The sequence below is a fragment of the Onthophagus taurus genome, chromosome 10 (assembly GCF_036711975.1).
Source record: "Onthophagus taurus isolate NC chromosome 10, IU_Otau_3.0, whole genome shotgun sequence".
In the NCBI taxonomy this organism is placed as follows: domain Eukaryota; kingdom Metazoa; phylum Arthropoda; class Insecta; order Coleoptera; family Scarabaeidae; genus Onthophagus; species Onthophagus taurus.
This window is the reverse complement of record NC_091975.1, coordinates 15,171,507-15,189,922: the sequence shown is the minus strand read 5'-3', so window position 1 is coordinate 15,189,922 and position 18,416 is coordinate 15,171,507. Positions and strand designations below refer to the sequence as shown.

At 34.8% G+C, this 18,416-nt stretch overlaps 1 protein-coding gene and 1 long non-coding RNA gene across 2 annotated transcripts; one reads left to right on the top strand and one right to left on the bottom strand.

Annotated features, from left to right (window-relative positions):
* The first annotated feature begins 4,077 nt into the window (after positions 1 to 4,077).
* Positions 4,078 to 4,536, top strand: LOC139431628 (uncharacterized). The gene has a single exon (XM_071199627.1). The coding sequence runs from the start codon at positions 4,078 to 4,080 to the stop codon at positions 4,534 to 4,536; it is 459 nt and encodes a 152-aa protein (XP_071055728.1).
* An 11,144-nt stretch (positions 4,537 to 15,680) lies between these two features.
* On the bottom strand, positions 15,681 to 16,225 carry LOC139431587 (uncharacterized). The gene is made up of 3 exons (XR_011641681.1): positions 16,112 to 16,225; positions 15,821 to 16,054; positions 15,681 to 15,752 (listed from the first exon to the last, which is right to left on the bottom strand). It is a non-coding gene; the product is annotated as an uncharacterized lncRNA (long non-coding RNA).
* Positions 16,226 to 18,416: the final 2,191 nt, after the last annotated feature.

Here is an 18,416-nt window from a genome sequence, read left to right as displayed (position 1 = left end):
AAAAAGTCACAGACCATTGTGTTAAGGGCACAATTTGCTACAACCTTTGTAGTAAAAGTTTTTCTGTATTCTGCTCCGTATACCGTTTTTTTTCAACACTCTTGTAATTTCCACATTCTTGAAAAAATCTCCACAATGGTGCATCTGGGAGCAAAAAAGTCACAGACCATTGTGTTAAGGGAACAATTTGCTACAACTTTTGTAGTAAAAGTTTTTCTGTATTCTGCTCCGGATACCGTTTTTATTCAACACTCTTGTAATTTCCACATTCTTGAAAAAATCTCCACAATGGTGCATCTGGGAGCAAAAAAGTCACAGACCATTGTGTTAAGGGCACAATTTGCTACAACTTTTGTAGTAAAAGTTTTTCTGTATTCTCCTCCGGATACCTTTTTTTTTCAACACTCTTGTAATTTGCACATTTTTCAAAAATTCTCCACATTGATGCATCTGGGAGCAAAAATGTTGGAGACCATTGTGTTAAGGGCACAATTTGCTACAACTTTTGTGGTAAAAGTTTTTCTGTATTCTGCTCCGGATACCGTTTTTTTTCAACACTCTTGTAATTTCCACATTCTTGAGAAAATCTCCACATTGATGCATCTGGGAGCAAAAAAGTCACAGACCATTGTGTTAAGGGCACAATTTGCTACAACCTTTGTAGTAAAAGTTTTTCTGTATTCTGTTCCGGATACCGTTTTTTTTCAACACTCTTGTAATTTCCACATTCTTGAAAAAATCTCCACAATGGTGCATCTGGGAGCAAAAAAGTCACAGACCATTGTGTTAAGGGAACAATTTGCTACAACTTTTGTAGTAAAAGTTTTTCTGTATTCTGCTCCGGATACCGTTTTTTTTTCAACACTCTTGTAATTTCCACATTCTTGAAAAAGTCTCCACAATGGTGCATCTGGGAGCAAAAACGTTACAGACTATTGTGTTAAGGGCACAATTTACTATAACTTTTGTAGTAAAAGTTTTTCTGTATTCTGCTCCGAATACCGTTTTTTTTCAACACTCTTGTAATTTCCACATTCTTGAAAAAATCTCCACATTGATGCACCTGGGAGCAAAAAAGTCACAGACCATTGTGTTAAGGGCACAATTTGCTACAACTTTTGTAGTAAAAGTTTTTCTGTATTCTGCTCCGGATACCGTTTTTTTTCAACACTCTTGTAATTTGCACATTTTTCAAAAATTCTCCACATTGATGCACCTGGGAGCAAAAATGTTGGAGACCATTGTGTTAAGGGCACAATTTGCTACAACTTTTGTGGTAAAAGTTTTTCTGTATTCTGTTCCGGATACCGTTTTTTTCAACGCTCTTGTAATTTCCACATTCTTGAAAAAATCTCCACATTGATGCATCTGGGAGCAAAAAAGTCACAGACCATTGTGTTAAGGGCACAATTTGCTACAACTTTAGTAGTGTAAGAATGCCGGTTCTAGACCGGAAGTTGCTCCTGCTGCTCCTGCGGTGACTTCACGCCTCAATGTATTAGGTATAGGGGGGGATACCAACTAAAGTTTGGGGGAAAAAATTAGGTTGGTATTAAAAGTAACTAGAGATCTAGGGATTTTTAGAAAATTAAATAGAAAAATTTAAATACAATGGCGCCAAATATGATTGAGTGGTGTAAGTACTAGATTTAGGAATTTTTTATAAAATTAAACAGAAAAATTTAAATATATTGACGCTAGCTATGATTGAGAATTGAACTGTAAATTAGCGTAACTTGAGTTGAAAAATTAAATGGTGGTGGTGGTGGGAATATAGGATTAAAAATAATAAAAATCATTACATTTCAAATTAACAATAAATTATATTAGCATAATATATAAAAAAACCAATATATAATATAATCTGTGATTAACATGAAATGACTACATTTAAGAAATATATATATTGGGATGATGTTAACGAATTGGTAGATCGATTGAAATTGTTGTACGCTTCACATGCGGCAGGAAACAATTCCCATATTAATGAAATCACATCCATTATAGAAGAACTGAAGGAGAGCGGCGTTATATCATAATAATAATAATAATTTATGCGTACCAATGAACGATCAAGCGTGAGTGGTGTGAGCATTGATAAGTTTGGTCGTACATTACGTTCTGCGCGGAATAAAGTATTGAATGATGAGAATTTAATTACATCTCAACGCCATATTGGATTCCCTTTAACCGTAGATGGAGATTATGATATCCAGGGGCGTAAACTATCTAACGTTCAACAACCGACGGATGAAAATGATTGTGCGATAAAAATTTATGTAGACGAAATATGTGAAACATTGAAAGCTACAAAAATTAAGGTCATAATAGCGGACGTTCAAAGAATTATTGAAGATCATAGTAAACGTATACATCAGGTGTCAACAAAAATTGATATTAAAAACTCTACAGTCTTACGTGACATTAAAAAAAATAACGCGGAAATCCTATTAAATGGTCAGCAAATTACAACTCTAACAAAATCATTCAACAATAATTTAAATGCATTTGATATACTCACAACAAATCTTTGAAATGGGATACAGGGTGTTGCAGATCGTCTACTTGATATGGAAAGCATTATAAATTCACGACTAGATATATTGGAGAAAAAAAGTTAGACTTAATCCATGAGCGTAATAATGCAGGTTGTTACGGTTTTATTAGAATTTAGATTTGTTTTCCTTGTTTACATATTTGTGGGGTTATGTTTGTTTGTTTTTCATATCAATTCATCCTTTTGTTGGTAAGAGGGCGTTGTTGCCAGAATAAATAGTAATTTTTATTTGATTTGGGATGAGTTGGTATGAATAACTTTCGTATAAAAATGTGTTCCTTCTTCGTCTCTTCCTCTGTTTGTGAGTAACCTTGGTGGTGTCCAGTAAAGATCGGATTGCTTGTGGATTATCGAAAAGCGTGCTGATTCTGAGAAGTGAACGGCGTGAAGACCGTAACTCAATTATCTCAATTGGGGCTTCTCATCCGAAGTATCGGGATCCAACGTTATTTTGTGACAAAAGTGAGAATACGAAAGTAAAAGTATTTTCAAGCGGAATCTTTTTTATTCGGATTATTTTTCCGACAAGCCATAGCGATCTTCTTTTTTAACACCCTTGAACACAGGCTTCCCGGAGTGGAGGTAATGTTGTGATGTTATTGTTAATGTTTGTCTAATGTGTTTTTTTTTTGTATCAACTAAAAAAAAAAACATTATTACCAACAATCCCGTCTGGCCGAAAAAAAGTGAACCCTGAAGCGGGGCCAATTTGTGACGACCACGTGTGGGGAGGTGAGGAAGAAACTACGAACCACTGTCTCTTTATTGGACCGTCTATTTTGTTAAGATTTCGTTTGTCAATTGTGAAACATTAATGGTACGTACCACATTTTTGTGTCGACCGTAATTTTATAATTTTTGTTTACATTGATGAGATTTGTAAGGCTTAATAAAGGAGAGGGAACACATTTACTTCTATCATTTAACCTTCACCATCCACTGCGGGAGGGCGTCGGGTTGGCACCCAGCGTGGTCGTGGCAGGTCTCAGCGGTGAGTTTACGGCTAGTGTCCAATTGTGGACCAGGAATCTGCTTCCCCTGACATTTGGGCTGACCGGGTTGAGTTCAAGAAAAAAAGTGGTAGCAAGGTATCGAAAGCGAAACAAACTATAGTTGAAGAACTTCATCGTCCCGCTAGACGTTTATTTCCTAGACGAAGAACTATACTGAAGGGGATCGATGATTTATGGCAAGCTGATCTTATTGAAATGATAGAATTTGGTAAAATCAATGTTAGACATGAATACATCTTAGTGGTTTTCGATTGTTTTTCAAAGTATCTCTGGATGCGTCCGTTAAAAAATAAATCCTCTACAGATGTAATACACGCGTTACGTTCAATTCTCTTTGAAGGTCGTGTACCTAAAAATCTACAAACAGATCAGGGAAAGGAATTTTACAATACACACTTCAAAAAGTTGATGATGGAATTTAAAATTAATCATTATTCAACGTATAGCGTAATGAAGGCTGCAATAGCTGAACGCGTAATTAGAATCATAAAACAAAAGTTGTATAAAATGTTTAGTCTTTACGGAAATCATAAATGGTTACACTTATTGGATGCTATTACAACTCAATATTATAATTCAAAGCATTCAACCACGAAAATGAAACCATCTCAAATAAATTCGAAATCTGTAGAAAATAAACTTCCCAATACGGTGTACAATCATATTAAAATTGCCGGTAAGGGAAACTTTAATATTGGAGATGTAGTTCGCATTAGCAAGCATAAGCATGTCTTCGATAATGGATATTTACCCAACTGGACCACTGAGTTATTTAAAATAGTTAAAACACAAATTACGAATCCAATTTCTTATTTATTAGAAGATATGAATGGACAACCTATTAACGGAGCTTTTTATGAATTCGAACTTCAAAGATCCAAACAACCTGATGTGTATCTTGTCGAAAAAGTGTTAAAGAGAAGAAAGAATCAAGTGTTCGTTAAGTGGTTAGACAATATCGTTTAGGTTTAAATGTTTCTTTTCTAAGTAAAACGTATATTTACTTCGCATTATTGTTAACTTAAATATTAACAAATCCTATTATTTATTTAAAAACTTTTAATTTTTCACATCCTTATACTTAATTAGGGTTTTAAATTTCTATTTATCCGTATTTCATTTACACCAATAATTCTATTGCTCAGCATTATTGTAAACCACAATGTAATTTAACACTTCCACTGACGTGGTGCATTGAACTTTACTGAACCACGGTGATTTAATAAAAACTGCTTAGTTTGCATTTTTATGTAATATTAATACATATTATTTCTAGAAACGTTTTACTTCACATTCATCTGTGGAACTAGCAACATCAACAGTTTTAATAAGCGGTTGCTCTCGTTAAAGTTTATATTTGAAACTCTCAATTTCAAATCTCTTTAAAGATGTTCGCGTGCGATAAGTGTCAAAAGTCATTCAGCGCCAAAAGGAGTCTCGATCGGCACACACGACATTCGCATACTAATTACGTTAGGAACGAGTGTTCTTTATGCGATAAATCTTTTTCGAGATTCGATAGTTTTGAAAATTAGTGCATGGTTTAGAAGTTGGTCCTCAGCGTCAAGCGCCACCTCCAGCAATGGCAAATTATTCGAAAGCGAAATCCACCATCGATGTACCACCATCTACATCATCGACGGTGAGGTCAATTTTGCAACCTTCTAAACGTCTTCCTCAACCGCTATCGGGTGATAATGGTTTAGAAGTTGGTCCTCAACGTCAAGCGCCACCTCCTGCAATGGCAAATTGTGCGAAAGCGAAACCCACCATCGATGTACCACCATCTACATCATCGGCGCCGACGGTAAGGTCAATTTTGCAACCTTCTAAACATCTTCCTCAACCGCTATCCGGTGATAATAGATCAAAGGTATGTGATTTGTGTGGAATTTCTTTCACAAATCATATGGCTTTGGAGTCACATCTCAGGATGAATCATACGATACAGGTTGAGAAAGGTGTTGAGAAGATTGCAACTTGTTACAAAGATCGAGTTGCGTCTTATAAAATATCTGGAGGTCGTGATGATGATGATGATATCTCCACATATCTAGCGCGTACTCGAAATACTGTCGGAAATATTATCACACCTTACATGAACCTGCTCGGTGAAGGTGCAACTCGAGCTTTTATCCATTTTTATTAAAACAACAATTAATGAAAATGGAGATGAGACCGTTACCGCGTCCGAAAAGAATTTTAATACCAAATTCGAAGTAATTACACAATTCGCCGATTTTAATGAAACTTATGATGAGATGGTGGCAAGTATTAACCAACAAGCTGAAGAGTTTCAGGAGAGGGGGTCCGGTTGAGCCTTCTTTTCTATTTCATACCTTCTTCTAAACATAAACAAATTCCAACCAATACCCGGCTCGTCGTACATCCCGCTTCCAGAATCAATCGCTACTAAGAAAGCGTGCATTAACATCAAAAACTACGATGACAACGCTTGCTTAGCTTGGAGTCTCGTATCTCATCTGCGACCGGTAGAAAGTAATAGAAACTTAACATCATCGTACCCGCACTTTTCAACCGTATTAAATTTAAAAGATATAAACTTTCCCGTGCATTTAAAAGACATCCCTAAAATTGAACAATTAAATAATTTAAGTATAAATATTTATGAACTAGTTAAATCATCCAAAGAATACGTGGTGGAAGGACCAATTTATTTTACAAAAAATCGACGGGATACCCATATAAATTTACTTTATTTATATGAAAATGGACACGGACATTACGTTTTAATTGTAAATCTATCACGTTTGATTTCTAAACAAGTATACAACCACGGTCATTCTGTACACCTTTGCGATGGTTGTTTAAGACGCTTTTCCACACAAAAGTTGTTAAACGATCATCAACTGCATGATTGTAATCATATTAAAACCATTTTACCATCGAAAAATGTGCGCTCAAGGCCAAACTTTCTAGGGTCGTATACGCCTGAAAATATTTTACAATTTAATAATTATAAATATACTCAAAACGTCCCCTTTGTTATATATGCGGATTTTGAATCGATTTTAAAGCCGGTAGAGTTTTGCGAACCTAGTACTTCAACATCTTTCACCGAAGCGGTAGATATACACATGCCGTTTAGCTTTGCTTATTATATCGTTTCAACATCCGATGTTAAATATTATAAATTCGAAACGTATATGGGCCTCGATTGTGGTAAAGTTTTTGTTTCAATTTATATTTATTTACAACGAATATTTAAAATGTATTAAACCAATGCTACCTCTAACCGCTGAAGAGGAATTGAAATTTAATTCAGCTTCGTTATGCCATATTTGTAAGTCACCGTTTGATGGTTGTAATCAGAATAAGGTTCACGACCATTGCCATATTACCGGCAGATTTAGAGGTGCCGCACATTCAACGTGTAACCTTAATTTCAAACTCCCTAATTTCATTCCGATATTTCTTCACAATTTTAGCGGCTATGATTCACACTTATTCGTAAAGGAATTAGCTGATATCGATTCGGAGGGTGGTATCGATGTTTTACCCAACAACAAGGAAAAATACATTAGCTTTAGTAAAAACGTTTTAGTTGATCGCGTTAAAAAACAGCACAAAGATGATTTTGAAAACGTCTACATGAAAATGCGCTTTGTAGATTCATTTAGGTTCATGGCATCCTCTCTCGATTCGCTCGCCAGCAATCTTGTGGACGATGACTTTATCCACGTTAAAAAATTTTTCATACGTCACGAACAGTTTAAATTGTTAACAAGAAAGGGTATTTTTCCTTATCAGTATATTGATTCTATTGATAGATTGGGTGAAACATCATTACCCTCTAAAGATGCTTTTATGAATAAGCTGAGCTTCGATGGTATAAGTGAAGATGAATACAATCATGCGCAAACCGTTTGGCGTACATTCGGGTGTCAAAATTTACGTGAGTATTCTGATCTATATCTAAAGACCGATGTACTTTTACTTGCAGACATCTTTGAAAAGTTTCGAGAAGTTTGTTTTAGTACTTATGGGTTAGACCCTGCCCATTATTATACAGCGCCAGGTTTATCTTAGGATGCTATGCTTAAGTTCACGCAGATCAAACTCGAACTTTTAACAGATATAGATCAGGTACATTTCATTAAAAAGGGAATTCGCGGGGGCATTTCGTTTTGCGGCCATCGTCACGCTAAGGGAAATAATAAATATATGACCGATGGTACTTTCAACACCGATTTACCTTAAAATTATTTGATGTATTGGGATGCAAATAACCTCTATGGATGGGTAATGTCTCAATATATGCCCGTTAATGAGTTTGTTTGGTTGGATGCGGCCCAAATTGGAAGTTTCGAATTTAGAAACGTATCCGATACCTCAGATTACGGGTATATATTGGACGTTGATATTGAATATCCGCGCGAATTGCACGATTTGCATAACGACCTACCATTTCTAGCCGAAAATATATGCCCGCCAAACTCTAAAAGCGTGAGCGATAAAAGACTTATTCCAAATTTATTTAATAAGAAAAATTGTGTAATTCATTATAGAAATTTAAAGCATGCCGTCGCTCACGGTCTTATAGTTAGAAAAAGTAATCGTATTTTATCTTTTAAACTATCAGCTTGGCTTAAACCTTACATCGACGTTAACACACATTTACGCCAAACTGCCAAAAATAGTTTTGAAAAGGATTTTTTTAAATTAATGAACAATGCGGTTTTCGGTAAAACTATGGAAAATGTAGATAAAAGGGTCGATGTGAGGTTAGTGACAAGTTGGGAAGATATACGTAAGAGAACGGGTAGACCAAAATTAGGGGCACGTAGTCTAATTGCTAAATTAAATTTTAAGAATATAAAAATTTTTACGGAAACATTTTCGGCTATTCAAATGGAACATCTGCATGTGGTTTACGATAAACCGTTATATGTAGGGTTTGCAGTTTTGGAAATTTCTAAATTACTTATGTAACAATTTTATTATGATTTTTTGAAACCTAAATTTGGTTCTGAAATTCAATTGTGCTACATGGATACCGACAGCTTCACTGTGTCCATTACCACAGATGATGTGTATGCATTCGTAAAAGATAATTTAGAACGCTTCGATACGTCAAATTATCTTCCGGATAATGAGTTTAGCATTCCACTACAAAATAAAGCGGTATTGGGGTTGATGAAAGATGAAAATTCAGGTAGAATCATGTCAGAATTTATTGGTTTACGTTCTAAATTGTACGCTAATAGGGTCTGTTTCGGCCGTATCACTAAAAAGGCTAAAGGTGTAAAGAAGGCTGTGGTTAAACGCAAAATTATCTTTGAACATTATTTGGAATGTTTAACGTCAAAAAGAGATATTTACATGAAACAATACTTGTTCAGAAGTCAAAAGCATAGCATATATACCATGCTACAAAATAAATTGGCTCTTTCATCACGTGATTCGAAACGTTATATTAATGATGATGGGGTGAGTACATTAGCGTGGGGTCACTATCGTATCAACACTCCATTATCATAAATAGTTTATATTTTTTGATTATATAATTGTAAAAAAAGGATTTCGATGGTTGAATTGCGAATCGCGTTTAAATGTGATTTTCTATTCCCTTTATGTTGTAAGTTCAATTCGGCCACTAAGGTATTTGTTAACATTACTCCATTGAAATCCTTTTTATTATTTAAATTTTTGATGTAAATCCATTTTAGTTGTAAGTTAAATTCTGCTGTTATTTAGTTGACTTTTAATAAATTATGTTTAATTGTAAATTTAAATCATATGTGTCTCAGTTACCTTTTAAAAATCGAAGTGTTCACATCGTCGTCATAATGTCTTGGACTGACTTTCGGCTTAAACTGAAGCAGTGTTTAAATACCGATTTCCCAGAAGAAATTACTCAGCTCGATTTGGTACTTGTAGACATACGAGACATCGATGGTGATAAAATAAATGATTCGCAATTTGTACAGTTTTGTGAATTTGAAAATAACATATGGAGGGTTTATCGCAAGGGTGATATTCTGTATGTTGGTAGTGATGAAGACTTTGAAGATCATCGAAAATTTAAAAATTTCCTAAAAGTTAATGGATACTTTCCTGATAATGAATCAGCTAAATTAATTATTGACGACCATATTAATGTTAATGATTTTGAATATATTAACGATTGTTATTACAATTATAACTATTGGCATGTGTATCGTAATGCAAATACTATATTTGTTAATTTTACCGATTGTTAAATTTTGTATATATTTAATTGTGTATAAACTTTCAAGATTGTATTTTAAAATGTTTCAATATATTTAAATTGGGTTAATTGGGAAAATTAAATTGTATTATTTAAACCTTTTCCTTCTTTTATTTAAATGTATTTTTTTTTACGTACATCATTTTTGTTAATGAAAACGCATTAAAAAAATTTTATAATTTGTATTATTTTTTTTTACTTTCTTAATATTAATTATATATATAGCATTTCATTTAGGTCAATTATTCCATTGTTCAGCATTATTGCAGCGCGCCGCGCCGATTGTAACTTAACACTCCCGTCAGCGAGGTGCATTGCACTTTACTTGGTGATGCGCCGCGCCGATTGTCGTAAGTTGACACTTCCGCCCCGGCGAGGAAAGCATTGTATCGCGTAACTCATAATCAGTTTTACTTTAGAAACCGAACGTGTCAAACGTAAACCGCGCGCAATGTCTCGTAGTCGTCTCTGTGTTTTTCTTTTTTTCGCTCTCTGTGAGTTTAAACCAAAGAAAAAATTTATTCGAAGTTGAGTTGGATTTATCCGTCAAACGTAAACCGCGCGCAATTTCTCATAGTCGTCTCTGTGTTTTTTTTTCTTTTTTTTTCAGTCTTTGTGAGTTTAAACCAAAGAAAAAATTTATTCGAAGTTGAGTTGGATTTACTCCTTTTACCATATTTATTGTTAATGGAAAACGTCTTACGAGCTGCCAGATGATCTGCTCTTTTTTTAAAAGTAACCAGATCTAGTTCCTTTTCCAATACCAACCTATATTTGTTTTCTCCACAGCCATAGGTTGGTACCCTTCCTTATCCTTTTACATTGGGTTGATGACGTCATGTGGAGCAACCTCTTATCTAGAATCGGCGTTTCTATACTACTGACGATCCATTCATCGATTATCACCAGTCAATCGAAGGTATTTAGTTCAGTTAGGATACGAAGTGTTAAAGTAATGGACATTTTAAAAGTAACCGATAAGATAAAAACAGATCACTCTATCGTAAGTTATGAATTCCATTCGCATCAACCGTTTGGATCGACCACGTTCGATAACAATGACGAAATTAGAATTTCAATTCCGGAAATAGATAATTATACTTTACCGAGCGAGAGTTATCTATACGTCGAGGGTAGCGTTCGTAAGTTAGCCGCGGATGGAAGTATAACAAAAGATGCCAGCGCAACGGGGCAATTGGTTAACAATCCCGTTGCATTTATGTTTAGCGTTATTCGATATCTTATTAACGGAGTACATGTTAATGGTGTGTGGAACGTCGGTATAAGCTCATGCATGAAGGGTTATTTCTCATCTACACAGAACGAGGTGGTGAAATTAGAGAACGCCGGTTGGCACATAAAACCTTGGAAAGATGACGTAGCGGGTGTTTCAAAGGCTTTAGACAAAAATGGAAATTTCGGTCGTTGTTAGGATTCGCAGAAGATTTCAGAAAGATCATGATGAAAGTTCGACAGGAACTTGTGCTAATTCGCGGACACGATGATACTGACGTCATCTTTCAACCGGCAGCTGCTCCGAACGACGAAAAATTGAAATTGATCATTAATAAAATTATATGGAGATTTCCTCACGTGGCGGTTGGATTACGCGAACAGTTGGCATTAACAAAACTATCGGAAAGAAACGTAGACATTCACGTTCCTTTTCGATCGTGGGAAATACACGAGTACCCTCAATTACCTCAAACTACGAAGCAATCTTGGGCCGTCAAAACTGCTCCACAATTGGAAACGCCTAGGTTTATAACAATCGGATTTCAAACAAATCGAAAGGGAATATTTAAGGGAAACATGGCATTATTTGATAATATAAACTTAACGAACGTAACCGTTTTCTTGAACGGAGAACGTTTTCCGTACGATTATTGCGTCTCGTTTCGATGAGATCGTTTGTTATTTGTGCCGTTCAACAAAAGAATTTTAACAATACCGGTAAAAGAATTGCCGGAAAATGAATGCAAATTAGAGGTTGGTGCGCCGATGTGTCCCTATCATAAAAAGAGACCAAGTATGTGCTCCTTGTCGAATGTTTTTTATTTATTTTCATACGTATTCAGAAATCTATAACTATATGTAAACGAATTGAGAAAGGCAGACAAGTAGTAGCGGTAGAGCAGTTCAAGATGGAACGTCTTTGGCGGTTAGTTACCAGATTAGGACTTTCAACTTTTATAATTAATAAAGTGTGGGATATTATGGAAAGATACGAATCTGATTTATCTTTTGCGAATATTAAAAACTACGAATTATGTCATTTACCAATCGATTATTATATCAATAAAGTAAAGCCATTAGATTTGGCGGCGGTTTGGTTTAAATTACCGTTGAAGTATAGAAACGATGAGCGATTACAAAGCAAGCTGCCCTGTTTTGAACATTATAATTTGCCTCATTGGGAAACGCATATTGATGGTCCACCATCGGCAAGAAAGGATTGTTCTTTATGTAAGGTTTAATATATAAACATTGTCAGTTATAGATTGTAAATTATAATAATAATAATAAAAGATTGTAAAAAGTATAAAAAATTGTTTTAATTTGAAAGAAAAAAGCATTTGTATACGTTGAGTTGGGTACTGTTGGGTGGGGTACTGTTGGGTTGTAAAAATTGTTGTAAATTGAAAAGAAAAATCAAGAAAAAGGAAGAGAAGAAGAAGGAAAGAAGAGAAAAAAAGGAAAAAAAGAAGAAAAAAAGAGGAAAAAAAAGAAGAAAAAAAGAAAAAGGAAAAGGATTGTTTATTGAAGCTCCTCCCACGCTCCTCCTCAGGCTCCTCCCAAAAGTGGAGATGGAAGAGTAGGGATGGGAGTGGGGATTCGGAGTTGTAATCTAAAATTCTGATCACTTCCATTTTTTGTTTGATCAGTTCGATCAGTTTTGATAACTTCGTTATCTCGGCGACTTTTTTCTGGTAAGTATAGCCTTCTTTTCCTTTGCATATATTGTTGCTAATCTGTTTTTTTCATTCCTATAGCTCCTTCTATTTTAAATCTTATTTTTTGTTGGTAAGCATAACTTTATTATTCGAACGTTTGTATCCTAATATCTACGATAATTTTTTATCATTCACATCCTATCATTCAGTACCCACTGCAATTAGATTTTAACGTTCTTTTCATCAAGCGATGTAAGTATACATGATTTTTTATTAAAATAAAATAAATTAATGTATGAATCTTTTTTTTATCAAGATGTCTCAAGACGGTTTTAGTCAAATTGATTTAACTGCTCCCGGTTTCGCCAGCAGCCAGGAGCCATTCCTGTTAAACAGTTTTGACATGAACCTGTTGAACATATCGACTGTTGAGAAGGCGCTGGATCCAAACGTGCAGCCTAATGAGCAGCCAATGGATCCTAACGTGGAATCTAATGCGCAGCAAGATCCGTCGCTTCTGAACGTTGCAGGTTCCGCGAATGTCGACGATAAAAATGTGAAACGCCTTTCACTTCGTCGGAATTCGGGGAGCCGTGAACATTGGAAGAAGGCTGCTGGTGTGTGGGTACCGTCAGAAAAGTATAGAGAGGAAAGACAAGAAAGAAGGGAGGCACGTGCTCGGTCGCGACGTAGCCAACGCAAGTATGTGTCAGTTGAACCAGCGACCCCGTCGAAGGTTGAAATGACACAGTCGAAAGTGGTTACCGAGAACGTGTCCGATAAATCCGACGACTCTCTTGCTTTAATGGCGGTATCACAACACTGTAGTACCGTAAACCGGAAGTATCTTAAAGCTATTAAGGCTCCTTTTTCTTCTTCTAAAGCTTCATTGGCTCCCGTTACTAACTCAAATATCCCTAACACCGAAATTCCTTCGTTAAGCCCGAAAGTACACATCTTAAGGGTTGACAATATTCCTGCTAATATTCCTGCTACTTCAGATATTTCCGATGTGTCTGCCAGCCTTTTTTCAAACGCAATGTGTACAGCAGTAGAAATTAATAGTTTGTATCAAAATTTTTATAAAGACCTTCATGCAAAGGTTCTTCAATTGCAGACCTCTTTGAGAGAACTTTCACAGTTTAGAGAAGGGCTGGCGTCGAGCTGTAACAACCGTTTAACAATATCGCTCGACATCACCATAGCATCATTAACCTGTGAAATTAAAAAGGCTGAATCTATTTTATCTAGTTTCACTACTAATAGCGTAAACTTCCCTTCCTAGCTTAAAGATGACTTCCAACAACATGAGTTATAATCACATGATCAGATTATGTAATGTGGAGCGGAAAGTTGCCTCGTTGGAGGTGAAAGTAGAGGCACTGTTTAAATTGGTACGTTATATTTATAATCCTTTTTTCCAAGTCATTAATTTTATCTTTTTAGGTGCAGAGTGTGTCAGAATCGGCTGTGGTGAGGGGCGAAGTGCATGTGCACAACATGCATATTAACCACTGCACCACAGCCGTTAGTTCACCGACTCCGGCAACGACTCTGGCAACGACTCCGGCAACGACTCCGGCACCAGCAGCACCACCGCCTTACGAAGAAACGAACCAATTACATCCAGAAGAGGAGGAGTGGTAACTACTCCTTCTCCTCTTTTTATTAAGTTAATTTTTATGTTAATTTTTAAGTTAATTTTTAAGTTAATTATTAAGTTACATTGATATTATTTTTATATAAATCAATATATTTTATGTCTCTATATAAAGTTACATTTGCTAAATTTTTATTCAGTCTTATCCTGTTAATGTCATAATTCATTTAGTGCGAGAATCATGATCGATAAGAAACTAAAGTGTTTACCGCAACCGCTAACACTGCCAATACTAAATTTTAGTAAAGGTACCACCGAAGAACATTTTACAAGACACAGTAATTTATTTGGTGGAAAATGTAAGCGAGGTTTAATTGTAGGACCCTCTGGTGTCGGAAAAACAAATGCTATGTTATCGCTTTTACTTGCACGTAATGGCTTCCGCTTCCTAAACTTATACTTATGCTCCAATTCGTTATACCAAAATAAGTACGATTTTTTAAGACGTTTAATTGAACCTATAAAAGTAGCGTAAGAATATCCGGTTCTAGACCGGAAGTTAATCCTGCCAATCCTGCGGTGACGTCACGCCTCAATGTATTAGGTATAGGGGGGGGATACCAACTAAAGTTTTGGGGAAAAAAATTAGGTTGGTATTAAAAGTAACTAGAGATCTAGGGATTTTTAGAAAATTAAATAGAAAAATTTAAATACAATGGCGCCACCTATGATTGAGTGCTGTAAGTACTAGATTTAGGAATTTTTTATAAAATTAAACAGAAAAATTTAAATATAATGACGCTAGCTATGATTGAGAATTGAACTGTAAATTAGCGTAACTTGAGCTGAAAAATTAAACATTTCAAATTAACAATAAATTATATTAGCATAATATATAAAAAAACCAATATATAATATAATCTGTGATTAAATTGAAATGACTACATTTAAGAAATAGATGCCGATGGAATTTCATCATTTGAACCAATATTCTTCTTCTTCTTCTTTATAAATTCAATCTTTTGCACAGTACATGTCTTGTTAAGTTCAAGTTCTCCAAGATATACCAAACAGATTTCACGTAGTTCAACAATTTCAGCATCGGAAATCACTTCAGCAATACGTTTAGGTAGAAATACAATAAATCCAGCTTCCAGTTCAACAATTGCCGTAGGCCAAGCTCGGCTTGGAATACGTTTAGCTGCTACAATTGGATACGGTGTATGTAAATGTAAATCACTCACTTTTTTCTTAGGTAAAAATTCACACTGTCCTAAACGATTTAGCTGTTCCATCTTTTCAATAAGCGGTGTATAAACTTCAAGTGAACAGTTTGGAGTGTAAGTTCGGAATAAATAAATTTCGCACCAGGCGGTAGAGATACTGTAACCGCAAAAAAAAATAATGTGGTTAGACGCAATAACATCTCTCTAGATAAACAAATTTCCAATAACAACTGTTGATAAAATTTAAAAAAATAAAATTATCAAAAGGAAAATTCGAGAAACAATAGAAATTACTCACAGTATAAAAAATAAATCGATCCTAAGTGTTCCCAACACATCCCAATGGTTGGTAAACCATGTTCTCCACAATCTCAATATGATTTCGATGGGCAACATCCCGTAAAGCTCAAATACATGAATTCTTTTTTCAGTCTTAAATTCACAAAGAATTGGTTGAAGATTTTAAAATTGGAAACGTATCGTCCTTTAAAATCTCATTTTCATAACGTTTAGGTATATAGACTTTAAAATCCTGCAATTGAATTAAAACAATAAAAAAAAACTCGATGGTGTAAATTAACATACTTACCAATGAGATTTGAACCATAGCTAAAGTGTGATGTAAACAGAAAGTAAAGCGAATAAACAATTAAACCATCGAGAACTTTTCAATAAATTACAATAAATACGAATAAATTAACTTAAAATTAAAGTATGTACTATCGTCATTAATACTATAATGACCCCAAGCGAATGTATTAATTCCATTATTACAAATATATCGCTTGGAGTCATTTGGTGATAGAACCAATTTATTTTGTAATGCTGTAAATATGTTATGATTGAAACTTCTAAATAACGTTTGTTTTTTAAATAAAACCGATTTTGAATTTAAACAATCTAAATAATTTTGAAAAGATATGTTATGTTTAACAATAGCTTTCTTAACACCTTTAGATTTCTTTGTAACCTGACCATCAGCGACCCTATTCGCATACACTTTAGACCTCAAACCGATAAATTCAACCATTATGTTTCCGCAATTGTCGTCTTTCATTTTACCCAAAACAGCTTTATTATGTAACGCTATGTCAAACTGATTATCAGGACTGTAGTTCGATGTGTCAAATTTATCTAAATTCAATTTCACGTCTCTATAAACATCATCGGAATCAATTAGTACGGTGAAGCTATCGGTATCCATGTAACATAAGCGAATAGATTCACCGTACTTTGGTTTTAAGAAATCATAATAAAAATTATACATTAACAATTTAGACAATTCTAAAACCGTAAAACCAACATATAGAGGTTTATCGTAAACGACATGGAGACGATCCATTTGAATTGCCGAAAACGTTTCTGTGAATATGCTTATGCTTTTAAAATTTAATTTCGCAATTAAACTTCGAGCTCCTAAACGAGGACGACCGGAGATTTCGCTAGTATGAACATCATCCCAACTGGTCACTAATCTTACATCGACTCGTTTATCTACATTTTCCATGGTTTTACCAAAAACTGCATTATTCATTAACTTGAAAAAATCTTTTTCAAAAGAATTATTAGCGGATTGGCGTAATGCTGTATTCTTATCGATGTAAGATTTCAACCAGGTAGACTGTCTGAACGATAAAACTCTATTAATTTTAGAATACGTTCCTTTTCGATCGTGGGAAATACACGAGTACCCTCAATTACCTCAAACTACGAAGCAATCTTGGGCCGTCAAAACTGCTCCACAATTGGAAACGCCTAGGTTTATAACAATCGGATTTCAAACAAATCGAAAGGGAATATTTAAGGGAAACATGGCATTATTTGATAATATAAACTTAACGAACGTAACCGTTTTCTTGAACGGAGAACGTTTTCCGTACGATTATTGCGTCTCGTTTCGATGAGATCGTTTGTTATTTGTGCCGTTCAACAAAAGAATTTTAACAATACCGGTAAAAGAATTGCCGGAAAATGAATGCAAATTAGAGGTTGGTGCGCCGATGTGTCCCTATCATAAAAAGAGACCAAGTATGTGCTCCTTGTCGAATGTTTTTTATTTATTTTCATACGTATTCAGAAATCTATAACTATATGTAAACGAATTGAGAAAGGCAGACAAGTAGTAGCGGTAGAGCAGTTCAAGATGGAACGTCTTTGGCGGTTAGTTACCAGATTAGGACTTTCAACTTTTATAATTAATAAAGTGTGGGATATTATGGAAAGATACGAATCTGATTTATCTTTTGCGAATATTAAAAACTACGAATTATGTCATTTACCAATCGATTATTATATCAATAAAGTAAAGCCATTAGATTTGGCGGCGGTTTGGTTTAAATTACCGTTGAAGTATAGAAACGATGAGCGATTACAAAGCAAGCTGCCCTGTTTTGAACATTATAATTTGCCTCATTGGGAAACGCATATTGATGGTCCACCATCGGCAAGAAAGGATTGTTCTTTATGTAAGGTTTAATATATAAACATTGTCAGTTATAGATTGTAAATTATAATAATAATAATAAAAGATTGTAAAAAGTATAAAAAATTGTTTTAATTTGAAAGAAAAAAGCATTTGTATACGTTGAGTTGGGTACTGTTGGGTGGGGTACTGTTGGGTTGTAAAAATTGTTGTAAATTGAAAAGAAAAATCAAGAAAAAGGAAGAGAAGAAGAAGGAAAGAAGAGAAAAAAAGGAAAAAAAGAAGAAAAAAAGAGGAAAAAAAAGAAGAAAAAAAGAAAAAGGAAAAGGATTGTTTATTGAAGCTCCTCCCACGCTCCTCCTCAGGCTCCGCCCAAAAGTGGAGATGGAAGAGTAGGGATGGGAGTGGGGATTCGGAGTTGTAATCTAAAATTCTGATCACTTCCATTTTTTGTTTGATCAGTTCGATCAGT

Coding starts and splice junctions, on each gene's coding strand:
- LOC139431628 (XM_071199627.1), top strand. CDS start 4,078: ATGTTTAGTCTTTACGGAAATCATAAATGGTTACACTTATTGGATGCT.